The 22863-nt window shown below is 43.7% G+C and overlaps 1 protein-coding gene across 6 annotated transcripts in view; it reads left to right on the plus strand.

The window, feature by feature from the left end:
• The window catches only part of GPAM (glycerol-3-phosphate acyltransferase, mitochondrial), a 131887-nt gene that overhangs the window by 77359 nt on the left and 31665 nt on the right, over nt 1-22863 (plus strand). For all 6 annotated transcript variants that reach the window (XM_030202739.1, XM_030202737.1, XM_030202740.1 and 3 more), the window contains 2 exons: nt 6144-6259; nt 13770-13840. In XM_030202739.1, the coding sequence (XP_030058599.1) occupies nt 6144-6259; nt 13770-13840 (187 nt within the window). The remainder of the gene's footprint in view (nt 1-6143; nt 6260-13769; nt 13841-22863) is intronic.

Raw genomic sequence — 22863 nt, forward strand, 5'->3', positions numbered from 1 at the left:
ATTTTGCAGGACCCTATGACAGCATTGTGGATTAACAGAAAAGTAGTGTGTGTGGTGTTTTTTTTTTTTTTTTGAGGAGGAGTGTTCCCTTCATTTTTTGTGATTGTACACTCATGACATTCTGTATACTAAATTCAGTATACAAATTAACATGATGTAGGAATTGTGGGTTTTTATTTAAATTTTTTTTTTTTTTTTAAATTATCAGAATATCTTGTTTGTTTTCATCTTGACCGAGAGTCAGGGGAGCTTTGTAAAGCCCAAATTCCCATGTGGCCAAACTGTTCCTGAAGTCCAATTAAGAATAATGGCAATTGTTTTCAGGAAAAGTCAATTTATTTTCATCTGTTTGGAATCTTTGAAGTGCTCAGAACAGGAGTGTAGCCAGGATTCAATTTTTGGGGGGGGACCTAGGGGTGGACTGGGGGGGCAGCGCATGTTCTGTGCCCCCCCCCCCCCAACCACCACCGTGGCCACATTTTATGTTTGCTGGTAGAGATGCCCAGTCCCTCCACCTGTCGATGAGATCCACTGCCTGAAACTGCTCCAGTGCTGATTCAGCAGCACAGAAATTGGGGGCTTCCTTTCCAGCCGCTGATGCTGGCACTTCTCGCTCATGCTCACTTCATGTGCGAACTGAGCATGTGTGAGGAATACGGGTATCAGCGGCTGGAAAGGAGTCTGCTGACTTCTTCGCTGCCGAAGCAGCACTGGGGCAGTTCTGGGCAGTGAATTTCATCGGCTGGTGGAGATTGGGCACCCCCGCCTGCCATTCAACAAGTGTTTTGGGTTATAGAGGGGGCCTGATCCCAAACTGGAGGGGCCCAGGGCCCCCCAGGTCATACTGTGGCTATGCAACAGCTTCAGAAAATCCCCAGGGAACTTGTAATAATTAAATAAATAAATAGACGTAATAATAAATAAATAACTTTTCAGGGTGCTAATCAGTGACTGTGTTGCCCTAGACAGTCTGTTCACGTGAGGGGATCCTTGGCCAAGTTGCCGGTATTCCAGGGCTCTGTCCTTTCCTGGTTCTCTTCCTACCTCTCCCTCCGCACCTTTAGTGTTCACTCTGGTGGATCCTCTTCTACTTCTATCCCTCTGCCTGTCGGTGTACCTCAGGGTTCTGTTCTTGGTCCCCTCCTCTTTTCTATCTACATTTTTTCCCTTGGTTCATTAATCTCATCCCATGGCTTTTCCTACCATCTCTATGCTGATGACTCCCAAATCTACCTTTCTACCCCTGATATCTCACCTTGCATCCAAACCAAAGTTTCAGCGTGCTTGTCTGACATTGCTGTGTGGATGTCTCAACGCCACCTGAAATTAAATATGACCAAAACCAAGCTTCTCATCTTCCCCCCCAAACCCACCTCCCCGTTCCCCCCGTTTTCTATTTCTGTTGATGGCTCTCTCATTCTCCCTGTCTCCTCAGCTCGAAACCTTGGGGTCATCTTTGACTCTTCTCTCTCCTTCTCTGCTCATATCCAGCAGATCGCCAAGACCTGTCGTTTCTTTCTTTACAACATCCGTAAAATCCGCCCCTTTCTTTCCGAGCACTCTACCAAAACCCTCATCCACACCCTTGTCACCTCTCGTTTAGACTACTGCAATCTGCTTCTTGCTGGCCTCCCACTTAGTCACATCTCCCCTCTCCAGTCGGTTCAAAACTCTGCTGCCCGTCTCGTCTTCCGCCAGGGTCGCTTTACTCATACTACCCCTCTCCTCAAGACCCTTCACTGGCTCCCTATCCGGTTTCGCGTCCTGTTCAAACTTCTTCTACTAACCTATAAATGTACTCACTCTGCTGCTCCCCAGTATCTCTCCACACTCGTCCTTCCCTACACCCCTTCCCGTGCACTCCGCTCCATGGATAAATCCTTCTTATCTGTTCCCTTCTCCACTACTGCCAACTCCAGACTTCGCGCCTTCTGTCTCGCTGCACCCTACGCCTGGAATAAACTTCCTGAGCCCCTTCGTCTTGCCCCATCCTTGGCCACCTTTAAATCTAGACTGAAAGCCCACCTCTTTAACATTGCTTTTGACTCGTAACTACTTGTAACCACTCGCCTCCTCCTACCCTCCTCTCTTCCTTCCCGTTCACATTAATTGATTTGATTTGCTTACTTTATTTATTTTCTGTCTATTAGATTGTAAGCTCTTTGAGCAGGGACTGTCTTTCTTCTATGTTTGTGCAGCGCTGCGTACGCCTTGTAGTGCTATAGAAGTGATAAATAGTAGTAGTAGTAGTCTCTTGTAACCAGAGCTAATATTGTGATGTCATAATGCCTCAGGCCACCAATAAGAGCCAACCTCATCAGTGATGTCACAATGGCTTGATTGTCCTATACTTGGCTCACTTTTATTACATAGCTCTTTGAGCAGGGACTGTCTTTCTTCTATGTTTGTGCAGCGCTGCGTATGCCTTGTAGCGCTATAGAAATGCTAAATAGTAGTAGTAGTAGTAGTAGTAGTAGTAATCACCGTACAGCATCAATCTTCATCAGATGTGTTGGTTCTCTCTCTTTACATTACCGTAATGTGTTGTTGTTATGTTGGGGACACAATAGTATTTTTTCTTTTTAAAAGTATAGAAAAAAAATGCTTGCTTAAATTTTAATGATCCTGAAAGTCAGACTTGTTTCTTTTGAAGGTAAGGGTGCAGAGCAAATGCAGAACTTTGTTCCCTGGCTTGTATCTTTATTTATTTTTTTTTAATAATTAAACAAGTATTGCACAGTACAAAACAGCAAACATTATTAAGTACATCTAGTGCTTGCCTAAGATAGTAAACGCATACGGTCCACACAATACTAGAAAGAGAAATAAAAATTCCTCAGTTTACCCCACAAGAACCACAAATACAAGCGTTAGATTGTGCAAGGAAAACATTCAACATCACTGTAGTTTAGAACGAATATACACGTGGACATACCCTACATCTACCCAAACCCCCCCTCCCCCACCACCACCACCTACAACAACCAATTTACCCTACCCCTCAGGAGGGGGAACAAGCTCATTTTATAAGAACTGACAGTCAAAATCTAGCTGCAATCGCTGAAGTTCTAAAAAGAAGGGTACATCGGTAAGAGAAAGAGGTCCCCTCGCCCCACAGTTTTTCTCTCTTTGTCAGGATCTTGAACCGTTCCTCCTGAAACTTCCCCATGAGACACATGTATTCCAATCTAGCCTTCCATGCCTGGAGCAAAGGAGGTTCAGGGCGCTTTTCGGATTTGAGCTGTGATGATCCGCGCGCACTGTTCAACCTAAGAGGCCCTTTTACTAAGGCACACTGAAAAGTGGCCTGTGCTGGTGTAGTTGCGCGTGTTTTGGACGTGCGCAGATCTATTTTTCAGTGCACCTGGGAAAAAAGGCCTCTTTTTTTTTTGTGTGGCCAGAAATGGATGTGCAGCCAAATTAAAACCAGCGCATGTCCATTTTGGGCCTGAGACCTTACCGCCACCCATTGATTTAGCGGTAAGGTCTCACGTGCTAACCGGGTGGTAAGCGTCAGTGCGCGTAAGCTGCCGGGTAAGCGCCATGCGGTAGAAAATAGAAAACATTTTCTACTGCATGTTTTGGATGCGCGTCAAAAATGGAATTACCACCCGAGGCACGCGGTAGCCGGGTGGTTGTTCCAATTTGATGTGCATTGGATGCACATAGAGGCATATTTTCAAAGCACTTAGCCTTCCAAAGTTCCATAGGTTTCTATGGAACTTTGGAAGGCTAAGTGCTTTGAAAATATGCCTCTATATAGGCGCCTAAATGTAGTTGTTCCAATTTGATGTGCATTGGATGCACATAGGCGCCTAAATGTAAAAGGGCCCCTAAATGTTTTGTTCACTTGTAAGGCCAGAGACAAATTTATGCAACAAAAAGATCCCAGGGCCCTGTGTGTTTTTATCATTCCAGAGCACTTAGCTTGTCTCGTTGAATTTGACCCAGTATCGAATTCATTAGAAGGGCTCGTTGTTTCTGTGCTGAGCTAATAGCCTCCTCAGATATGACAGATGAGTCACTGGTTTAGCTCAGCAGCTTCCTGCTGCATTTTTGCATAGTTGATGTAAGCAGTGCCAAATTGGAATGATGTGAATCTCTGTGCCATTTAAGCCAGTTGCATTCTTTTCAGCCTGTGTGTACCAGATCTGTGCTGGGCAGACCTGGGCTGTCACAAGAATTGTACATTGTAGTATCAGGTTTCCAAGAAAAGGGTGAGAGGGTGGTTTCAGTATCCACTCATTTTGAAAGGCCTGGTTTTTTTTTTTTTTATTCCTTTGCATTTTTAACTGCTCAAAAGAACAATGAATTCACATCTAGGCCACGAATTTGACTTTCTAAAGCAGCTTTTAAATGTGTCCTGCAACAAAATGGTTTAGTCTCATCTATTATCCATCCCAATATAGTGGCAGGTAGCAGAGCCTGGTTCCCCCCCCCCCCCCCCCCCCCTAAGTATCTCTACAGTGCTGGGAAAGTTTATGAACCCCCTCAGGATGAACATAATTTATACTCAAAACATAATTAGATCCTAATCTAAACTCTGACAATAGAGAATCCCTTTTGAGGGTCCCTTTTACTAAGGTGTGCCAAAAAATGGCCTGTGCTGGTGTAGGCGTGTGTGTTGGATGCGCGCAGGTCCATTTTTCAATGTACCTCGAAAAAAAGGCCTTGCTTGAAAATGGACGTCCGCCAAAATTAAAACCAGCGTGCATCCATTTTCGGCCTCGGAGCTTACTGCCACCCATTGACTTAGCGGTAAGCATCAGCGCGCATACACTGGTGCTTACCGCCCGGTTAGCGCCACGCGGTAGAAAATGTCTACTGCGTATTTTATACATGCGTCAAAAATGGAATTATTGCCCGGGGCATGTGGTACATATAAGTACATAAGTAATGCCACACTGGGAAAAGACCAAGGGTCCATCGAGCCCAGCATCCTGTCCACGACAGCGGCCAATCCAGGCCAAGGGCACCTGCCAAGCTTCCCAAACGTACAAACATTCTATACATGTTATTCCTGGAATTGTGGATTTTTCCCAAGTCTGTTTAGTAGTGGTTTACGGACTTGTCCTTTAGGAAACCGTCCAACCCCTTTTTAAACTCTGCCAAGCTAACCGCCTTCACCACGTTCTCCGGCAATGAATTCCAGAGTTTAATTATGCGTTGTGTGAAGAAAATTTTCCCCGGTTTGTTTTAAATTTACTACACTGTAGTTTCATCGCATGCCCCCTAGTCCTAGTATTTTTGGAAAGCGTGAACAGATGCTTCACATCCACCTGTTCACTCCACTCAATATTTTATATACCTCTATCATGTCTCCCCTCATCCGTCTCTTCTCCAAGCTGAAAAGCCATAGCCTCCTTAGTCTTTCTTCATAGGGAAGTCGTCCCATTCCCACTACTGCTGGGCAGTAGTTCCAATTCGACGCACATAGGCACCTATGCGCCTTTAGTAAAAGGATCCCTGAATGAATAACTTGGGTAAAAAGTATTATTTATTGAACAGCAAGTATCTTTGCTTGGGAAAGCGTGGAGAACCCTTCGTTCAGTGAGCAGCAATAATGTTAAGAAAATGGTTCCTGTTAATTGCTGATCAGTCTTTTCTATCACCTTTGAAGCTTTTTAGCTCATTGTTCCATGTAGAACTGAAACTCTGTGATATTCCTGGGTTTCCTTGCATGAACATCTTGTTTCAGGTGTCGCCACTACATTTGGATAGGGTTTAGGGTTGGGTCTTTGACTTGGCCGCTTGAGAACACAAACCCCCGATATTCAAAAGTATTTAACCGGCCAGGATTAGCACCTGCTGAATGTCACTGGTTGGCGGCCATCTGCCGATTTTCAGCCCCACTTTAGCGGCGATATTTGGCCGCGTGAATCTGTGGGATATCTTTGGTTAGAAGATAACCGGCTAAGTTTGAATAACATCATAACCGGTTATCTTCTAACCAGCCAAAAATAAACCAGATATTCAATGCTGGTCACCGGAATATTGGCTCTAAAATTTCCTCATCGACCATTCTGTTGTAGTTACTTGAATGCTTGCTTGTTGAAACCCAGGTTTGCTGAGGGGCTGAGTTTCTAATATTTGCATGATTTTCATACTCGTATGTGGGTGTCTCTCTGTCTCTTGTTCTTTAGACCTAATGATGCACCGTACGAAGGAGACGTGAGCTTGCAAGGGAACTCTAGAGACTCAGCTGAAGATTCTTATAAAAGGCAACTGATTTCTAACCTGTCTAACCACGTGCTTTTCAGTAAGTAGGATTTCAGAATATCGATTGTGTATGTTCAGTCTGGCCCGAGAGAACCTGACAGTTTATTGACTAGTTAAGTGGCTGTAGCAATCTTTAGAACCTGCACACTTAAAAACCACACATACTTAGGCAACTTAGATGGATTCGCTCCTATTTTTACAGGAATCATTTTGCTTTAGTGATACAATCGCTAATTTTGACCCAGATGGACTACTGCAACTCTCTGTATGCAGGAATCTGACAGAAAGCCTGGAAAAGACTTCAGTGGCTGCAGAATACCTCGGCTCAGTTCATTTTTAAAATGAAAAAAAATTTGATCATGCATCCCCTTTATTAATTCAGTTTAACCAGTTGACCCAAATCATATTTAAAATATCTTGTTTAGTTTATATAATATTATATGAATGGTTTTATAAGAGTTTCCTCTGGTAGGTCAAGAAAGCCACACATTGAATCGGGGCCGCCTCTGTTTTCCATCAGTTTCAGGTCTAAGAGTAAAACGATATTTTTAGAAAGTTCATTCTGTGTTCAGTCTATTAAGTGGAAGCAAGTTCCAAATTTTATTATTTACCTTCTTATCTTTTTTTCCCCAAAGACAATTGAAGACACATCTTTTTCATAAATACTTAATCTAAAAATTGTAATGCTATAATATCATATATATTTTTTGTAATATTCCTAGTGTTATCCACTAGATTCTTGATTTGTGACTTCGTTTTGGACCTTACTGGGAGAAGGCGGGTTATGAATACCTGAAACATAAAATACATCCTTCAGGCTGACCTGTGCTAGTTAGACTAATTCTTTGTACACCCTCCCTCCCCTCTTTCTCTCAGGTAACACATCCATAAGTACATAAGTAATGCCACACTGGGAAAAGACCAAGGGTCCAAGGAGCCCAGCATCCTGTCCACAACAGCGGCCAATCCAGGTCAAGGGCACCTGGCAAGCTTCCCAAACGTACAAACATTCTATACATGTTATTCCTGGAATTGTGGATCTTCAATACTCCACTGGGCTAGCCAAGAGCATAGTGGCATGTTGAATTTAAGTCACACAAAGGGAGGGGTGAAGAAGGAATTTGACATGGATTTGTTACCTGTAGGAGGAAAGAGCATGCTGGTTTGGCTTACTAGGCGTTTACCATATCTCACTGTTCTAGAAGTTACATAAGAATAGCCATACTGAGTCAGACCAATGGTCCATCTAGCCCAGTATCCTGCTTCCAGCAGTGGCCAATCCAGGTCTCAAGTACCTGATAGAAACCCAGTTAGTAGCACCATTCCATGCTAACAAATCCCAGGGCAAGCAATGGCTTCCCCATATCCACCTCAATTTTCAGACTATGGACTTACCTCCAGGAACTTCTTCAAACCTTTTTTTAAACCCAAATATGTTAACTGCCATTAACACATCCTCCGGCTGCAAGTTCCAGAGCTTTAACTATTCTTTGCATGAAAAAATATTTCCTGCTATTTGTTTTAAAAGTATTTCCATATCATTTCAATGAGTGTCCCCTGGTCTTTGTACTTTTTTGAAAGAGTGAAAGTACATAAGTAATGCCATACTGGGAAAAGACCAAGGGTCCATCGAGCCCAGCATCTTGTCCACGACAGCGGCCAATCCAGGCCAAGGGCACCTGGCAAGCTTCCCGTTCTAAACCACTCAGGATTTTATAGACCTCAATCATATCCCCCCTCAGCCATCTCTTTTCCAAGCTGAAGAGCCTTAACCTCTTTAGCCTTTCCTCATATAGAGGAGTTCATCCCCTTTATCGTTCTCGTTGCTCTTCTTTGAACCTTACAAGAAGGACTTATAGTTCATGGTTTATTTAAAATTTCATATATCATCCTTCCTGTGGGCATCACAGAGCGGTTTACAATATATATATAATCACATTGCCCATTCAGGAAAGGAACGCCAAGTATGGGTAGAAAAAGATCATTCAGTACCACACAATACAACAAAGATTAGACAGACAGAAAAGTACTAAAATTAAAATTTAACTGCTGGTATGACAGGCTAAGGAGGACATTTTTAGAAGCATCTAGATGTGCAAAGTTGCATTTTACATATGGCAAATAGTGATTTTAGACCCTTTTACTAAGTTGTGCTAAAAAAAAAAAAGGGTGGAGGAGTGGCCTAGTGGTTAGGGTGGTGGACTTTGGTCCTGGGGAACTGAGGAACTGAGTTTGATTCCCACTCAAGGCACAGGCAGCTCCTTGTGACTCTGGGCAAGTCACTTAACCCTCCATTGCCCCATGTAAGCCGCATTGAGCCTGCCATGAGTGGGAAAGCGCGGGGTAACATAGTAGATGACGGCAGAAAAAGACCTGCATGGTCCATCCAGTCTGCCCAACAAGATAAACTCATATGTGCTAGTTTTTTGTGTATACCTTACCTTGATTTGTACCTGTCTTTTTCAGGGCACAGACCGTATAAGTCCGCCCAGCACTATCCCCGCCTCCCAACCACCAGCCCTGGCACAGACCGTATAAGTCTGCTCAGCACTAGCCCTGCCTCCCAACCGTCTCTGCCACCCATTCAAGGCTAAGCGCCTGAGGATCCCTTCCATCTGAACAGGATTCCTTTATGTTTATCCCACGCATGTTTGAATTCCGTTACCGTTTTCCCCTCCACCACCTCCCGCGGAAGGGCATTCCAAGCATCCACCACTCTCTCCGTGAAAAAATGCTTCCTGACATTTTTCTTAAGTCTGCCCCCCTTCAATCTCATTTCATGCCCTCTCGTTCTACCACCTTCCCATCTCCGGAAAAGGTTCGTTTGCGGATTAATACCTTTCAAATATTTGAACGTCTGTATCATATCACCCCTGTTTCTCCTTTCCTCCAGGGTATACATGTCCAGGTCAGCAAGTCTCTCCTCATACGTCTTGTAACGTAAATCCCATACCATCCTCGTAGCTTTTCTTTGCACCGCTTCAATTCTTTTTACATCCTTAGCAAGACACGGTCTCCAAAACTGAACACAATACTCCAGGTGGGGCCTCACCAACGACTTGTATAGGGGCATGAACACCTCTTTTCTTCTGCTGGTCACGCCTCTCCCTATACAGCCTAGTAACCTTCTAGCTATGGCCACCGCCTTGTCACACTGTTTCGTCGCCTTCAGATCCTCAGATACTATCACTCCAAGATCCCTCTCCCCATCCGTACCTAGCAGACTCTCCCCGCCTAACACATACGCCTCCCGTGGATTTCTACTCCCTAAGTGCATCGCTTTGCATTTCTTCCCCCTGAATTTTAATTGCCAAACCTTAGACCATTCTTCTAGCTTTTTCAGATCCTTTTTCATGTTTTCCACTCCCTCCGGGGTGTCCACTGTGTTACAAATCTTAGTATCATCCGCAAATAGGCAAACTTTACCTTCTAACCCTTTGGCAATGTCACTCACAAATGCGTAGCGTGTCCTAACATGGGACTGTCTGTCATGCTAAGCCGATTTCTACTGTGGCATTAAAATAGGGCGTTTTTTTCTTTTTTAATTTTTCCATTTTGTAACTCACAAAAAAAAAAAAAAGGGGGCGGGAACTCTTAATCACTTTCTATTTAGGAAGCACTAAATGCTTCCATGTTAAGTTCGTGTTATCCAGTTAGTGTGTGGTAATGTGAGCATGGGTATCAGGTGAGCTCCCACTCGGACAGTTTCCACCCACCAATCCCCCTGGGGACAATTCCCACTTAAAGGGACAATTCCCACCAATGACTACTACTACTATTTAGCATTTCTATAGCGCTACAAGGCATACGCAGCGCTGCACAAACATAGAAGAAAGACAGTCCCTGCTCAAAGAGCTTACAATCTAATAGACAAAAAATAAATAAAGTAAGCAAATCAAATCAATTAATGTGAACGGGAAGGAAGAGAGGAGGGTAGGTGGAGGCGACTTTCCCGTTCTGGAAATTTCCCACCCTCCCTAGCCTGTAGCTTCTGCCCTGGTGCTGTTTTTTTTTTTTTTTTTTTTTGTTACAGCGTCTGAAACGAGGTTAGAGCAGCAGAGGAAGTATAATAATGGAATAACGGCTGAGGGGAGATACGATAGAGGTCTATAAAATAATGAGTGGAGTTGAACGGGCAGATGTGATGCGTCTGTTCACGCTTTCCAAAAATACTAGGACTAGGGGGGGCATGCGATGAAGCTACAATGTAGTAAATTTAAAACGAATCGGAGAAAGTTTTTTCTTCACACAACGTGTAATTAAACTCTGGAATTCGTTGCCAGAGAATGTGGTAAAGGCAGTTAGCGGGGTTTAAAAAAGGTTTGGACGGCTTCCTAAAGAAAAAGTCCATAGACCGTTATTAAATGGACTTAGGTAAAATCCACTATTTCTGAGGTAAGCAGTATAACATGTTTTGTACTTTTTTTGGGATATTGCCAGGTATTTGCAACTTGGATTGGCCGCTGTTGGAAACAGGATGCTGGGCTTGATGGACCTTTGGTCTTTCCCAGTGTGGCAATACTTATGTACTTATGTACATAGATAGAGTACTACTTTGTTATAAATCGTAATCAATGTGTCATTTTGAGGGACTGAATTAGGTTGAAACATAGTTTGACGGGGTGTGGGGGGGGGGCATTGCTCCCCCCCCCCCCACCACATGAACTCCTCTTTGTATTTATTTATTTATGCCATTTAGATCCCAGATTAAACATGAATTAGGTTGAAACCTAGTTTGGGGAGTGTGGGGGGCATTGCCCCCCTCCCCTACATGATCTGTATGTCTGGAAGGGGAACGGGATATGTAAAAGATAATGTGTGTGTGTGTGTGGGGGGGGGGGGGGGAAGGGTAACTGCCCCCCCCCCCCCAAAATGACTTGGAAGAGAAAAGGGAGGCATCATTTGTCCTAGTGTATTTTGTATTCTCCGAGGACAAGCAGGCTGTTTGTTCTCACCACTGGGTGACGTCCACAGCAGCCCCCTCCAACCGGAAGAAAGTCTTGCGGGAGGTCCCGCGCACGGGGCACGCCCACTGCGCGTACGCGGCCGTCTTCCCGCCCGTGCGCGACTGCTCCCACTCAGTTTTTCGTTTTCCGCGCTTGGAGAGAGACTGCTTTGCTTCCCTCTCCGTTGTCAGCCTCGGAAACCGGTAACGCTTGTTCGCTTTTTCTTCGTTTTGTGGCGTCGTTCGCGCCTTCTTTCTCCTTTTCTTCTTTTCAAAAAAAAAAAAAAAGAAGTCCTTCCTTTTAGTAGTTTATTGTCTTCGTTTGTTTCGCCGCCGTTGTGGCCTAACCGCGAACCTAGAACCGCGAGTGTGGTAGTTGGATAATGCTTCCACGCCCATGATACACCACCTCAAAAAAATAGATACTAAAAAAAAAAAACCACGCAATTAGCGTGTGCTAAGAGGCAAAGTACTGCAAAACACTTTACCACATCTTGAAGTAGGCCTTTTTTTCTCTGCACTTAACATGTTTTAGTAAAAGGGGGGGCCCTTTTAGCTGCTATGTATTTAATAATGCTTATAGACAGCATCTCCAAAATCATTCCATGCAGTATAAATAAACATTCAAAATTCCTGTTGGAAGCAGGATGCTGGGCTGTGTGAACCATCGACCTGCCCCAGTATGACTGCTATTATGTTCTTAATTCCACTATACAGCAGAATTTTCCTCCTCCAGCTCTTGCTGTAGTGGGAGGGCAGGAGCAATCCCCAGATTCCGCTGGCCGATTGGCACCCAGGTTCAAAATGGCAACTCTGGTAGTTTTATGGAACTAATGCTAGAGGTCAAGGTGAAAAATGAGGGCACCTGAGCAGTCACTGGAACATTCGGTGAGTGTGTATATTTCTGTCTTGTTTCTGAGACAGGAGTAACCTTCTGGATGTCTTGCCCCCCAGGCAAGAAAAACTCTGGCTACTAAATAAGTGTTAGACATAATAAATGTTTATTCAAATTGTCAAAGAAGCCAATTAGTAATTATTGAAATAGTAACAAATAAACTCCCAATACAGTATAATATGTAGCAATTAAAAACAGTTTTCCCTGGGAGCTGTCAATATGTCCACCTGCTAGTGGACACACTGAGGCTCGCCATCCTCAGTTCTGTTTCCTCTTAAATACTTTTCTTCCTTTCTTCATTATCTTAATTATAATTACCCTTCCAACCTAATGAATATGCATCTTTCCAAAACATTGTGTTTACTGTTCTGGCAAATCCTGTTTCCAGCACGTTCCATCAAATTCTATCATTTATTCCCTCAAATTGACAGGGCCTGTCATGCACATAAGCATAAGTTTTCAGTAGATAATGGGTAAAGTTACCATGTTACTGCCCCCACCCTCTTGCTAAGGCTACAATTTTACCCACACCCACTTACTTCTCCTTTTGATTGTTTATCTGGATACTGCAGATGGCCTTAGTCATAGGAGTCTCTGGCTCTTAGTTGCTGACCAGCAACTTATCACAAGTTAACATAGGCCAAATGTCAAACCACAACCTTAGAAGGGTAGCTTTCAGAAAAAAAAAACTCATTTATAGCTGTCTTGCAACTCTTAAGTCTTCTCCCAGCTCAAGAAAAGCAGAATAGCTATCCTATATAATAAAACACCCTCAACGTTCTGAAGACACTGACGTCAGTGAAGCCAAGCCACTGACGTCACTTCCTTCAAGACAGGTTCGAAGGGTTTCGTGGTGGTGAAGCCACCGAAATCGCCAAGTCTCTGGGCCCCGCCCTCGTGTCAAACGTGATGACGTCGAGGGCGGAGCAATGGCGTCACACACTGAGGGCGGAGCAATGGCATACGGTGCGTTCAGGAGCTGCGGAGCAATGGTGTCAGAACGACGAAGGGGTCAGTAGGTAGGGAGGGAGGGAGAAGGGGGGGGTGTTGGGGAGGAAAACCTTGCTAGTGCCCATTTCATTTGCTCCAGAAACGGGCCTCTTTTACTAGTATTAAAATAAAAACTAGAAATATGTATGGTTTGCACCTTTTCATGGCCTCTATGATATATACAAGTGTGTGGCATGAAGAGAGACAAAGCAGAGAGTAGGAAAAGTAGGGCTCTTCCAAGAAACCGGAGTGACTCGCACACCACGGAGATCATTCCTGGCAGAGTAATTGGGCGATAGCCCTATCTGATACAACATCATCATATATCAGATAATTGAATTTACGCAATCAGCCATTTTTTTTTATAAGACTCCTGATGAAGGCGCATTTCAGCGCCGAAACACAGCTGTGTCGAGTCAGAGTCAAGTGTGTCAGTGTTTTTCTTGGAATAAAGGTTTGATTTTCAACATACGTCTTCTCCGGTTTCTTGGAAGAGCCTACTTTTCCTACTCTCTGCTTTTCCCCGCGTAGGATCTTAGTGTACCTCCACCTTTGTGGTGGCTCTTCCCCATGAAGAGAGACAAACCGAGTGAAGGATTAATAATGTTGATCATTTCGATATCCTTTTAGCTCCTTTTATACTTTTAAAATAGGTGTGGTACATGGGAACTATATTACTATGATTTAAAAAAAAACTGGTAAATATTTATTTTCTTTTAGCTGCCAGCAAGACGTGTGCTGTGATGTCAACCCACATTGTGGCTTGTTTGCTGCTGTATCAACACAGGCAGGTGAGATTTTGCCGTGTACTGATGGCCTTACAGCCATGTTGCTGTTCCGCAGATTGCATGGGGTCACGTTTCTCTGGTAAGCTTCCCGAAATTCCAGGAAAGGCTCTGTGCCGAGAGCAGCACACAATAGTCCATGTCCATGACTACTCAGTTTCGGCAAAAGCAGCCCTGGGCCTTGCCAGCAGAGACAACTCTGTGCTGTCGTTACACCAGCTAATTACAACTTCGCTTACTGTAATCCTAAAGTGGATGCCACCTTACTTACGGGGATTGCATCGTGTGTTTATTGAGGAGAGTATGATAATGCTGTAATTTGACTCCTAAAAGCACCCTGGTACCTGGTTTGACTGCCCAAATGCAGGGGGAGAATTGAAAAGCACATATAAGTAATTCAGAAGATGCCACTTTGAACTTTCTCCTCAAAGAGCCTTCGCCTCCAGCTCCCCTCCCCCTTCACTTTCTCCCTAGACTGTGGCTGAGTAATTCCATGACATGGTTCATAAGATTAACCTTGGGTTCTCAACCAAGTCACCTCCACCTCTCCTTTCCCCTCCCCTCCCCTCTCCACCCCACTTTATTCTCTCAACCTTTCTTCAGCCCCTGCCACCTCGTCTTCCTTTTTAAAAATCACTGAAGAGGAAACTGTACATCTTCTTTCCTCCTCCAAACTCACTTTCCTTGTCATCCATACCAGACCAGTCCAGACAAATGGGTATGTACTGTAGAGGGACAGCTTCTCCATTACCTATCTACATTGGCCACATAGTGGCAGCCACTGTAAGAGTGCCGTGCTGATAGTGGTGACAGCTTCTGCCGCAGCGCAAGATATAAGTGGCTATCATATTGGCCTTTGATATGTGAGTATGCTAGGGCTCTGCCCGCTACTGTTTTGTTTTGCCGGTCATCATTTTTGTCCATGGTGGCCACACCCACATGCGTGATGCATGTAGGTTCATATTCATAGAGATTATTATTATTATTATTATTATTTATGGCATTTATATCCCACATTATTCCCGCCCATGGACAGGCTCAATGTGGCGTAAAATAGGCTTTTAAACAACATTAATACAAAATACAGGAATTAGCGTCAGAGAAGGGAAAGAGGAACAACAGGAGGGAGAGGGAGAGAGGGGAAGGTGACAAGACCTCTGGCATGGCATCACATTCAGCTTCGGACATTGCACAGGAGCGACACTCAACTGTTGCCAGCCTCGGGCCTTTGTGCTGGGGGGCGGCAGCCTCGGGCCTTGCATCTTATCCGCTGCACTGTATTCTATGTACTTTTGATAACATTGCTTCTCTTCAGTATCTCCAATGTGTTTTACTTCGCCATAACAGCAGCCCTTTTTTTTGGCTCCTGCACAGTTGTGGCGTATTTTGTGGCAATCTAAGTCAACATATTGTTGCACTGTACATGGTCAGCGGTCTTGCGGCTGTATAACAGCCTTAGTACTGAGTGGCAACAGCAGTGCATTTTTTCTAGCAAAAAAAGTTGCCGGTACTCAAATGCCAGACCATCCTTTTAGGGGTGGGGTGATCACTGAGAGACCCACCCCATAATAGCCAGGCCCCCTTCAACCAGTCACAGAATCTATGACAAGACAGAATTGGTGTGTAGAGCCTGAGCTCTTTCATTAAAACTTGGGGTCCTTGGGTCAAGTTTAGCAGACAATGGAAAAGGTGCCGGTACTCAGTACCCCCCCAGGCACCCTCTCAAAAAAAGCCCTGGGCAACAGTACCCTGTAGCGCGGCGCCAGACAGCCGAGAACTACAACCATTGAAGCGTTGCTGGAGCTGTACCTCTTCGAGCTCTGCGTGGCCAGCACTTTTGGTTTCTGAGAGTGCTTTCATATGATGTAGTGTTGCAGTGGGTGCTCTCGGGTAGTTTAGAGATAGTAGTCTCCTAGCCTGCCTTGTGGCATAAGCTCCTCCAGTATCTGTACATAAGTACATAAGTAATGCCATACTGGGAAAAGACCAAGGGTCCATCGAGCCCAGCATCTTGTCCACGACAGCGGCCAATCCAGGCCAAGGGCACCTGGCAAGCTTCCCAAACGTACAAACATTCTATACATGTTATTCCTGGGATTTTGGATTTTTCCAAGTCAGTTTAGTAGCGGTTTATGGACTTGTCCTTTAGGAAACCGTCCAACCCCTTTTTAAACTCTGCTAAGCTAACCGCCTTCACCACATTTTCCGGCAATGAATTCCAGAGTTTAATTACACGTTGGGTGAAGAAAAATTTTCTCCGATTTGTTTTAAATTTACCATACTGTAGTTTAATCGCATGCCCCCTAGTCCTAGTATTTTTGGAAAGCGTGAACAGACGCTTCACATCTACCTGTTCCACTCCACTCATTATTTTATATACCTCTATCATGTCTCCCCTCAGCCGTCTCTTCTCCAAGCTGAATAGCCCTAGCCTCCTTAGTCTTTCTTCATAGGGAAGTCGTCCCATCCCCGCTATCATTTTAGTCGCGCTTCGCTGCACCTTTTCCAATTCTACTATATCTTTCTTGACATGCGGCGACCAGAATTGAACACAATACTCAAGGTGCGGTCGCACCATGGAGCGATACAACGGCATTATAACATCCTCACACCTGTTTTCCATACCTTTCCTAATAATACCCAACATTCTATTCGCTTTCCTAGCCGCAGCAGCACACTGAGCAGAAGGTTTCAGTGTGTTCTCGACGACGACACCCAGATCCCTTTCTTGGTCCGTAACTCCTAACGTGGAACCTTGCATGACGTAGCTATAATTTGGGTTCTTTTTTCCCACATGCATCACCTTGCACTTGCTCACATTAAACGTCATCTGCCATTTAGCCGCCCAGTCTCCCAGTCTCGTAAGGTCCTCTTGTAATTTTTCACAATCCTGTCGCGAGTTAACGACTTTGAATAACTTTGTGTCATCAGCAAATTTAATTACCTCGCTAGTTACTCCCATCTCTAAATCATTTATAAATATATTAAAAAGTAGCGGTCCTAGCACAGACCCCTGAGGAACCCCACTAACTACCCTTCTCCATTGTGAATACTGCCCATTTAACCCCACTCTCCGTTTCCTATCCTTCAACCAGTTTTTAATCCACAATAGGACATTTCCTCCTTTCCCATGACCCTCCAATTTCCTCTGTAGCCTTTCATGAGGTACCTTGTCAAACGCCTTTTGAAAATCCAGATACACAGTATCAACCGGCTCCCCTTTGTCCACATGTTTGTTTACTCCTTCAAAGAATTGAAGTAAATTGGTCAGGCAAGATTTCCCCACACAAAAGCCGTGCTGACTCGGTCTCAGTAATCCATGTCCTCGGATGTGCTCTGTAATTTTGTTTTTAATAATAGCCTCTACCATTTTCCCCGGCACCGATGTCAGACTCACCGGTCTATAATTTCCCGGATCTCCCCTGGAGCCTTTTTTAAAAATGGACGTTACATTGGCCACCCTCCAATCTTCCGGTACCACGCTCGATTTTAAGGATAAGTTGCATATCACTAGCAGTAGCTCCACAAGATCATTTTTCAGTTCTATCAGTACTCTAGGATGAATACCATCCGGTCCAGGAGATTTGCTACTCTTCAGTTTGCCGAACTGCCCCATTACGTCCTCCGGGTTTACCGTGAAGTCAGTAAGTTTCTCCGACTCGTCCGCTTGAAATACCATTTCCGACACCGGTATCCCACCCAAATCTTCCTCGGTGAAGACCGAAGCAAAGAATTCATTCAGTCTCTCCGCTACGTCTTTGTCTTCCTTGATCGCCCCTTTTACCCCTCGGTCATCCAGCGGCCCAACCGATTCTTGTGCCGGCTTCCTGCTTTTAATATACCAAAAAAAATTTTTACTATGTTTTTTTGCCTCTAATGCTATCTTTTTTTCGTAATCCCTCTTGGCCTTCTTTATCTGCGCTTTGCATTTGCTTTGACACTTTGATACCTGTTCACCAGGTATCTATAGTATAGCATCCTTGATTATCCAGTGGCGGTGGCCTGGGCACACCACTACCTTGCTCCCTGTATTTTATTTATTATTACATTTGTATCCCGCGCTTTTCCACTCAAAACAGGTTCAATGTGGCTTACACAGTAATAAGGAATACAGAATGTTGTTAGCGAGAGTAAAAAATTAAGTATAACAGTGTAATAGAATAAATAAGTAGGTAGAGATAGGCAGTGGAGAAGGGAGTAAGGTGGGAGATATAGTCTGGGTCAATGTCGTTGTCTCCTGGGTATATGTTAGGTAGATTGGTTCATTAGTTTGGGTCATTTGGATAGGCTTGCTTGAATAAATGGGTTTTTAGTGCTTTCCGGAAGGGTTAGATAGTCATGGATTGATTGGATAGGTCTGGGGAGGGCATTCCAGAGTTGGCTGCCTAGGAAGGAGAAATTGGATCCATAATAAGTTTTGTACTTGAGTCTTTTACAGTTGAGGTAGTGCAGGTTGAGATAATTTCGCGAAGATTCAGCCATGTTTCTTGTTGGAAGGTCAATCAGATTTAGCATATAGTCCGGGTTATTCACCGTAGATAATCTTGTGGATTTGTACTAGCACTCAGTTCTTCTACCCCCTGTGTTTCTTGGTGCAGTTTTCCCATCTTTGTTTCACCTGTAGCAGCTTTCGTCATTGCCTGTGTCACTTGGATTATCAATTTAACTCTGCACCTAGGAGTGACTTGATGCTGCTCTTTTAGTGCTTTTGAGTTGCCAGGGTACATCACGTAACTGGATTCAGCATGTTCGGTTGCCTTCTTCTTGGCCGCAGGTCCTGTCTTCTGTAGGTGTGTGTATGACTTCTTACAGAGTGGGGTGTTGCTCCACAGTGGTAATTCCTTTCGGCAGCATTTTGGATGCCCTTCCTCTGTGCTGTGGTTGCTGTACATATATTTTTGACTCTGCAGAAAATTATCTAAGTCATAATTTTTTCTTCCTTGCTGTCTATACCAATGAGATATAGCGAAGCAGTGTCCCCAATAGGGTGGGACCAGAAAATAAGAAAATTCTGTAAACAATGGAAGAATTTCGTACAAGAACAAACAACAAAGGAGAGCATGCCATGCTTGAGTTAAGCAGCAGAAGGGTGGAATCAAAGAACCATTCTTTGAACAGCTAAGGCCGAGTACTTTCGTTGCCTATTGAATTGCCACTGTTCTTCCTTACTGCCTGGCTATTCAAAGGCCATATCTCCTGGCTCAATATCTGTGTTAAGTATATTCCACACTGTTTTGACTATTTGAAACGCTGAGCATTCCAGGCTGCACGATACGCTTAAGGGGCAAATTACTTAGAACTATTTTCTCTATCTTCATCCACTGGTGGATGGACATAACCCATTCGTCTGGACTAATCTGCTAAGATTAAAGGAAAGAAAATTATCAGATCCTATTCCCACCCATCTACTCACCACTATCTCGTATTTATAAATGATCTGGAAATCGGAATGACGAGTGAGGTGATTAAATTTGCAGATGACACAAAGCTATTTAAGGTTGTTAAAACACATGTGGACTGTGAAAAATGCAGGAAGACCTTAGGAAATTGGAAGACTGGGCATCCAAATGGCAGATGAAATTTAATCTGGACAGTTGCAAAATGATGCACATTAGGGGAGAATAATCTGAATCATAGCTACCTGATGCTAGAGTCCACCTTGAGGGTCAGCAACCAAGAAAAAGATCTAGGTGTCGTTGTAGATAATACGCTGAAATCTTTTGCCCGGTGTGTGGCGGCAGCCAAAAAAGCAAACAGGATGCTAGGAATTATTAGGAATGGAATGGTAAATAAGACCCAGAATATATTAATACCTCTGTATCGCTTCATGGTGTGACCTTACCTTGAGTATTGTGTTCAGATCTGGTCGCCGTATCTCAAAAAAGATATAGCGGAATTAGAAGTTCAAAGAAAAATAACCAAAATGATAAAAGGGGATGGAACTCCTCTCATATGAGGAAAGGCTAAAGAGGTTAGGGCTTTTCAGCTTGGAAAAGAGACATTTGAGGGGAGATGTGATTGAGGTCTACAAAATCCTGAGTGGTGTAGAATGAGTAGAAGTGAATCAGTTTTTTACTCTTTCAGAAAGTACAAAGACTAGGGGACAACATTTATTGAAATTACATGGAAATACTTTTAAAACAAATAGAAGGAAATTTTTTCACTCAAAGAATAGTTAAGCTCTGTAACTCTTTGCTGGGGGATGTGTAACAGTGGTTAGCGTATCTGGGTTTAGAAAAGGTTTGTACAAGTTCCTGGAGGAAAAGTCCATAGTCTTTTGAGACAGACATGGGGAAGCCACTGCTTGCCCTGGGATTGGTTGCATGGAATGTTGCTACTATTTGGGTTTCTGCCAGGTACTTGTGACCTGGATTGGCCACTGTTAGAAACGGGATACTGGGCTAAATGGACCAGTGGTCTGTCCCAGTATGGCTATTGTTATGTTCTTATCTCTCCTACTGTCATCCTTCTGTCTATCATATCCTCAATATTTCACGTTCCACTACAACTGTTACTAATGCCTTCAAACGTTGCTGTGGTTACATCACTCCTCAAAAAAATACGTTATTGGACTCTACCTGCTCTTCCAACTATTGCCCTATGTCCCTCCTACCTTTCTTATCCAAGCTACTTGAACGTGCTGTTCACCGCTGTCATCTTGACCTTTTTCATCTCAAGCTATGCTTGATCCACTTCAATCTGACTTTCACCCTCTACATTCAACAGAAACAGCCATTACTAAAGTCTCCAGTGACCTGTTCCTAGCTAGATTCAAGGGTCTCTATTCTATCCTCATCCTTCTCGATCTATCTGCTGCTTTTTCGACTGTTGATCATAACTTACTCCTTGATATGCTGTTCTCACTTGGATTTCTGGGCTCTGTTCTGTCTTGGTTTTCTTCTTATCTCGCCAGTCACACCTTGTGTATGCTCTGGTTGATCTTTCTCCACTGCTATCCCACTATCAGTTGGTGTACTTCAGGATGCTGTCTTGGGACCTCTTCTGTTCTCTATCTATACTTCTTCCCTTGGTGCTCTGATCGCCTCCCATGGTTTTCAGTATCATCTTTTTGCTTATGACGCCCAGATCTCTCTCGCCATACCAAACATTTCAGTTGGAATCCAGGCCCAAGTCTCAGTCTGCTAAGTTTGTCTGATATTGCTGCCTGGATGTCTCACCATCATATGAAACTGAACATGGTCAAGACTGAGCTGCTTATCTTCCCCCTAAATCCACCTTTCCTCTTCCCTCATTCTCTATTTCTGTGGATAAACACACTCATCCTCCCTGTCTTATCAGCTGATAACCTTGGGGTCATCTTTTATTCCTTTCTCTTTCTCTGCACGTATCCAACAGACTGCGAAAACCTGTCATTTCTTTGTCTATAACGTCACCAAAATTTGTTCCATCTTTTGTAAACACAGTACCAAAAACCTTTATCCACACTGATATCACCTCATGCTTAGATTACTGCAACCTGCTTCTCATAGGTCTCCCACTAAGCCATCTCTCTCCCCTTCAATCTGTTTAAACTTCTGCTGCACAAGTTATTTTTAGGGGAGTTTATATAGATTATGTTGTATTTGTGATGTTTGTGTTTTGATTTTATTATTATGTATGTTATGCTGTAAACCATTTAGGTTTAAGCAGGGTATACATTTTATAAATAAATATATTCCATCAGTTTGGTTATGCTCATATTAGCTGTCTCCTCAAGTAACTTCATTGGCCCCTATCCATTTCTGTATACAGTTCAAACTCCTTTTATTGAGTTACAAGTGCATTCACTCTGCAGCTCCTCAGTACCTCTCCACTCTTATCTCTCCCTGTGCTCCTCCCCAGGAACCCTGTTCATTGGGTAAATCTCTCTTATCTGTATCCTTCTCCTCCACTGCCAACTCAAGACTCCGTTCCTTTTATCTTGCTGCACCATACACCTGGAGTAGACTTCCTGAATCAGTATGTCAAGCTCCCATCTCTGAGCATATTCAAATCTGTGTTAAAAACCCATGTTTTGAACCCGCTTTTAACTCCTAACCCCTTTGCGCTTGTTCAGTACCCATGTCTGTTTTAATCATTACCGTAATAAGTAATTCCCTAATCCAGTGGTTCCCAAACCTGGTCCTGGAGGCTCCCCCAGCCAGTCAGGTTTTCAGGATGTCCTCAATGAATATTCATGAGAGAGATTTGTTTGCACTTCCTTCACTGAATGAAAATCTCTCTCATGAATATTCATTGTGGATATCCTGAAAACCTGACTGGCTGGGGTGCCTCCAGGACCAGGTTTGGTAACCCCTAATCCCTTGTTTGTTCTGTTTGTCTGTCTCAGATAGATTGTAAGCTCTGCCAACTAGGGACTGTCGCATACGTGTCTAGTGTACAGTTCTGCATATGTCTAGTAGTGCTATAGAAATGATAAGTAGTAGTAGGTTTGAGGAGGAAAGGTATATTGTTGGCATTATGAAGCATATATATATATTTTTTTGTTAAATTTGTACCCCGCGCTTTCCCACTCATGGCAGGCTCAATGCGGCTTTCATGGGGCAATGGAGGGTTAAGTGACTTGCCCAGAGTCACAAGGAGCTGCCTGTGCCTGAAGTGGGAATCGAACTCAGTTCCTCAGTGGACCAAAGTCCATCACCTTAACCACTAGGCCACTCCTCCACTCCAAAGTTTCTATAGGTATCTATGGAACTTTGGAAGGCTAAGTGCTTTGAAAATATGCCTCTATGTGTCTTAAAGTATGCGGTAGACAGTGGCAAAAGTACTTTTTTTTTAAAAACAAACAGAAAAAGGGTCTAGACCACATACAGATAAAAAGCCAAAGTTACTGTAATCATCTTAACATTATGTTACTGTACTTATAGCAGGTACAAAGTTAACGTTAAACTACAAAACTGTAAATGGGACGAAGACAAAAGTTAAAAAATAATCAGAAACAGAAGTCTGTCTCCAGATGCATAAAGAGAAGTCCCTCAGGGGCCTGTTTTACCAAGGTGCGCTGAAAAATGGACTGCGGTAGTGTAGAC

The sequence above is a fragment of the Microcaecilia unicolor genome, chromosome 5 (genome assembly GCF_901765095.1).
Source record: "Microcaecilia unicolor chromosome 5, aMicUni1.1, whole genome shotgun sequence".
NCBI classification, from domain to species: domain Eukaryota; kingdom Metazoa; phylum Chordata; class Amphibia; order Gymnophiona; family Siphonopidae; genus Microcaecilia; species Microcaecilia unicolor.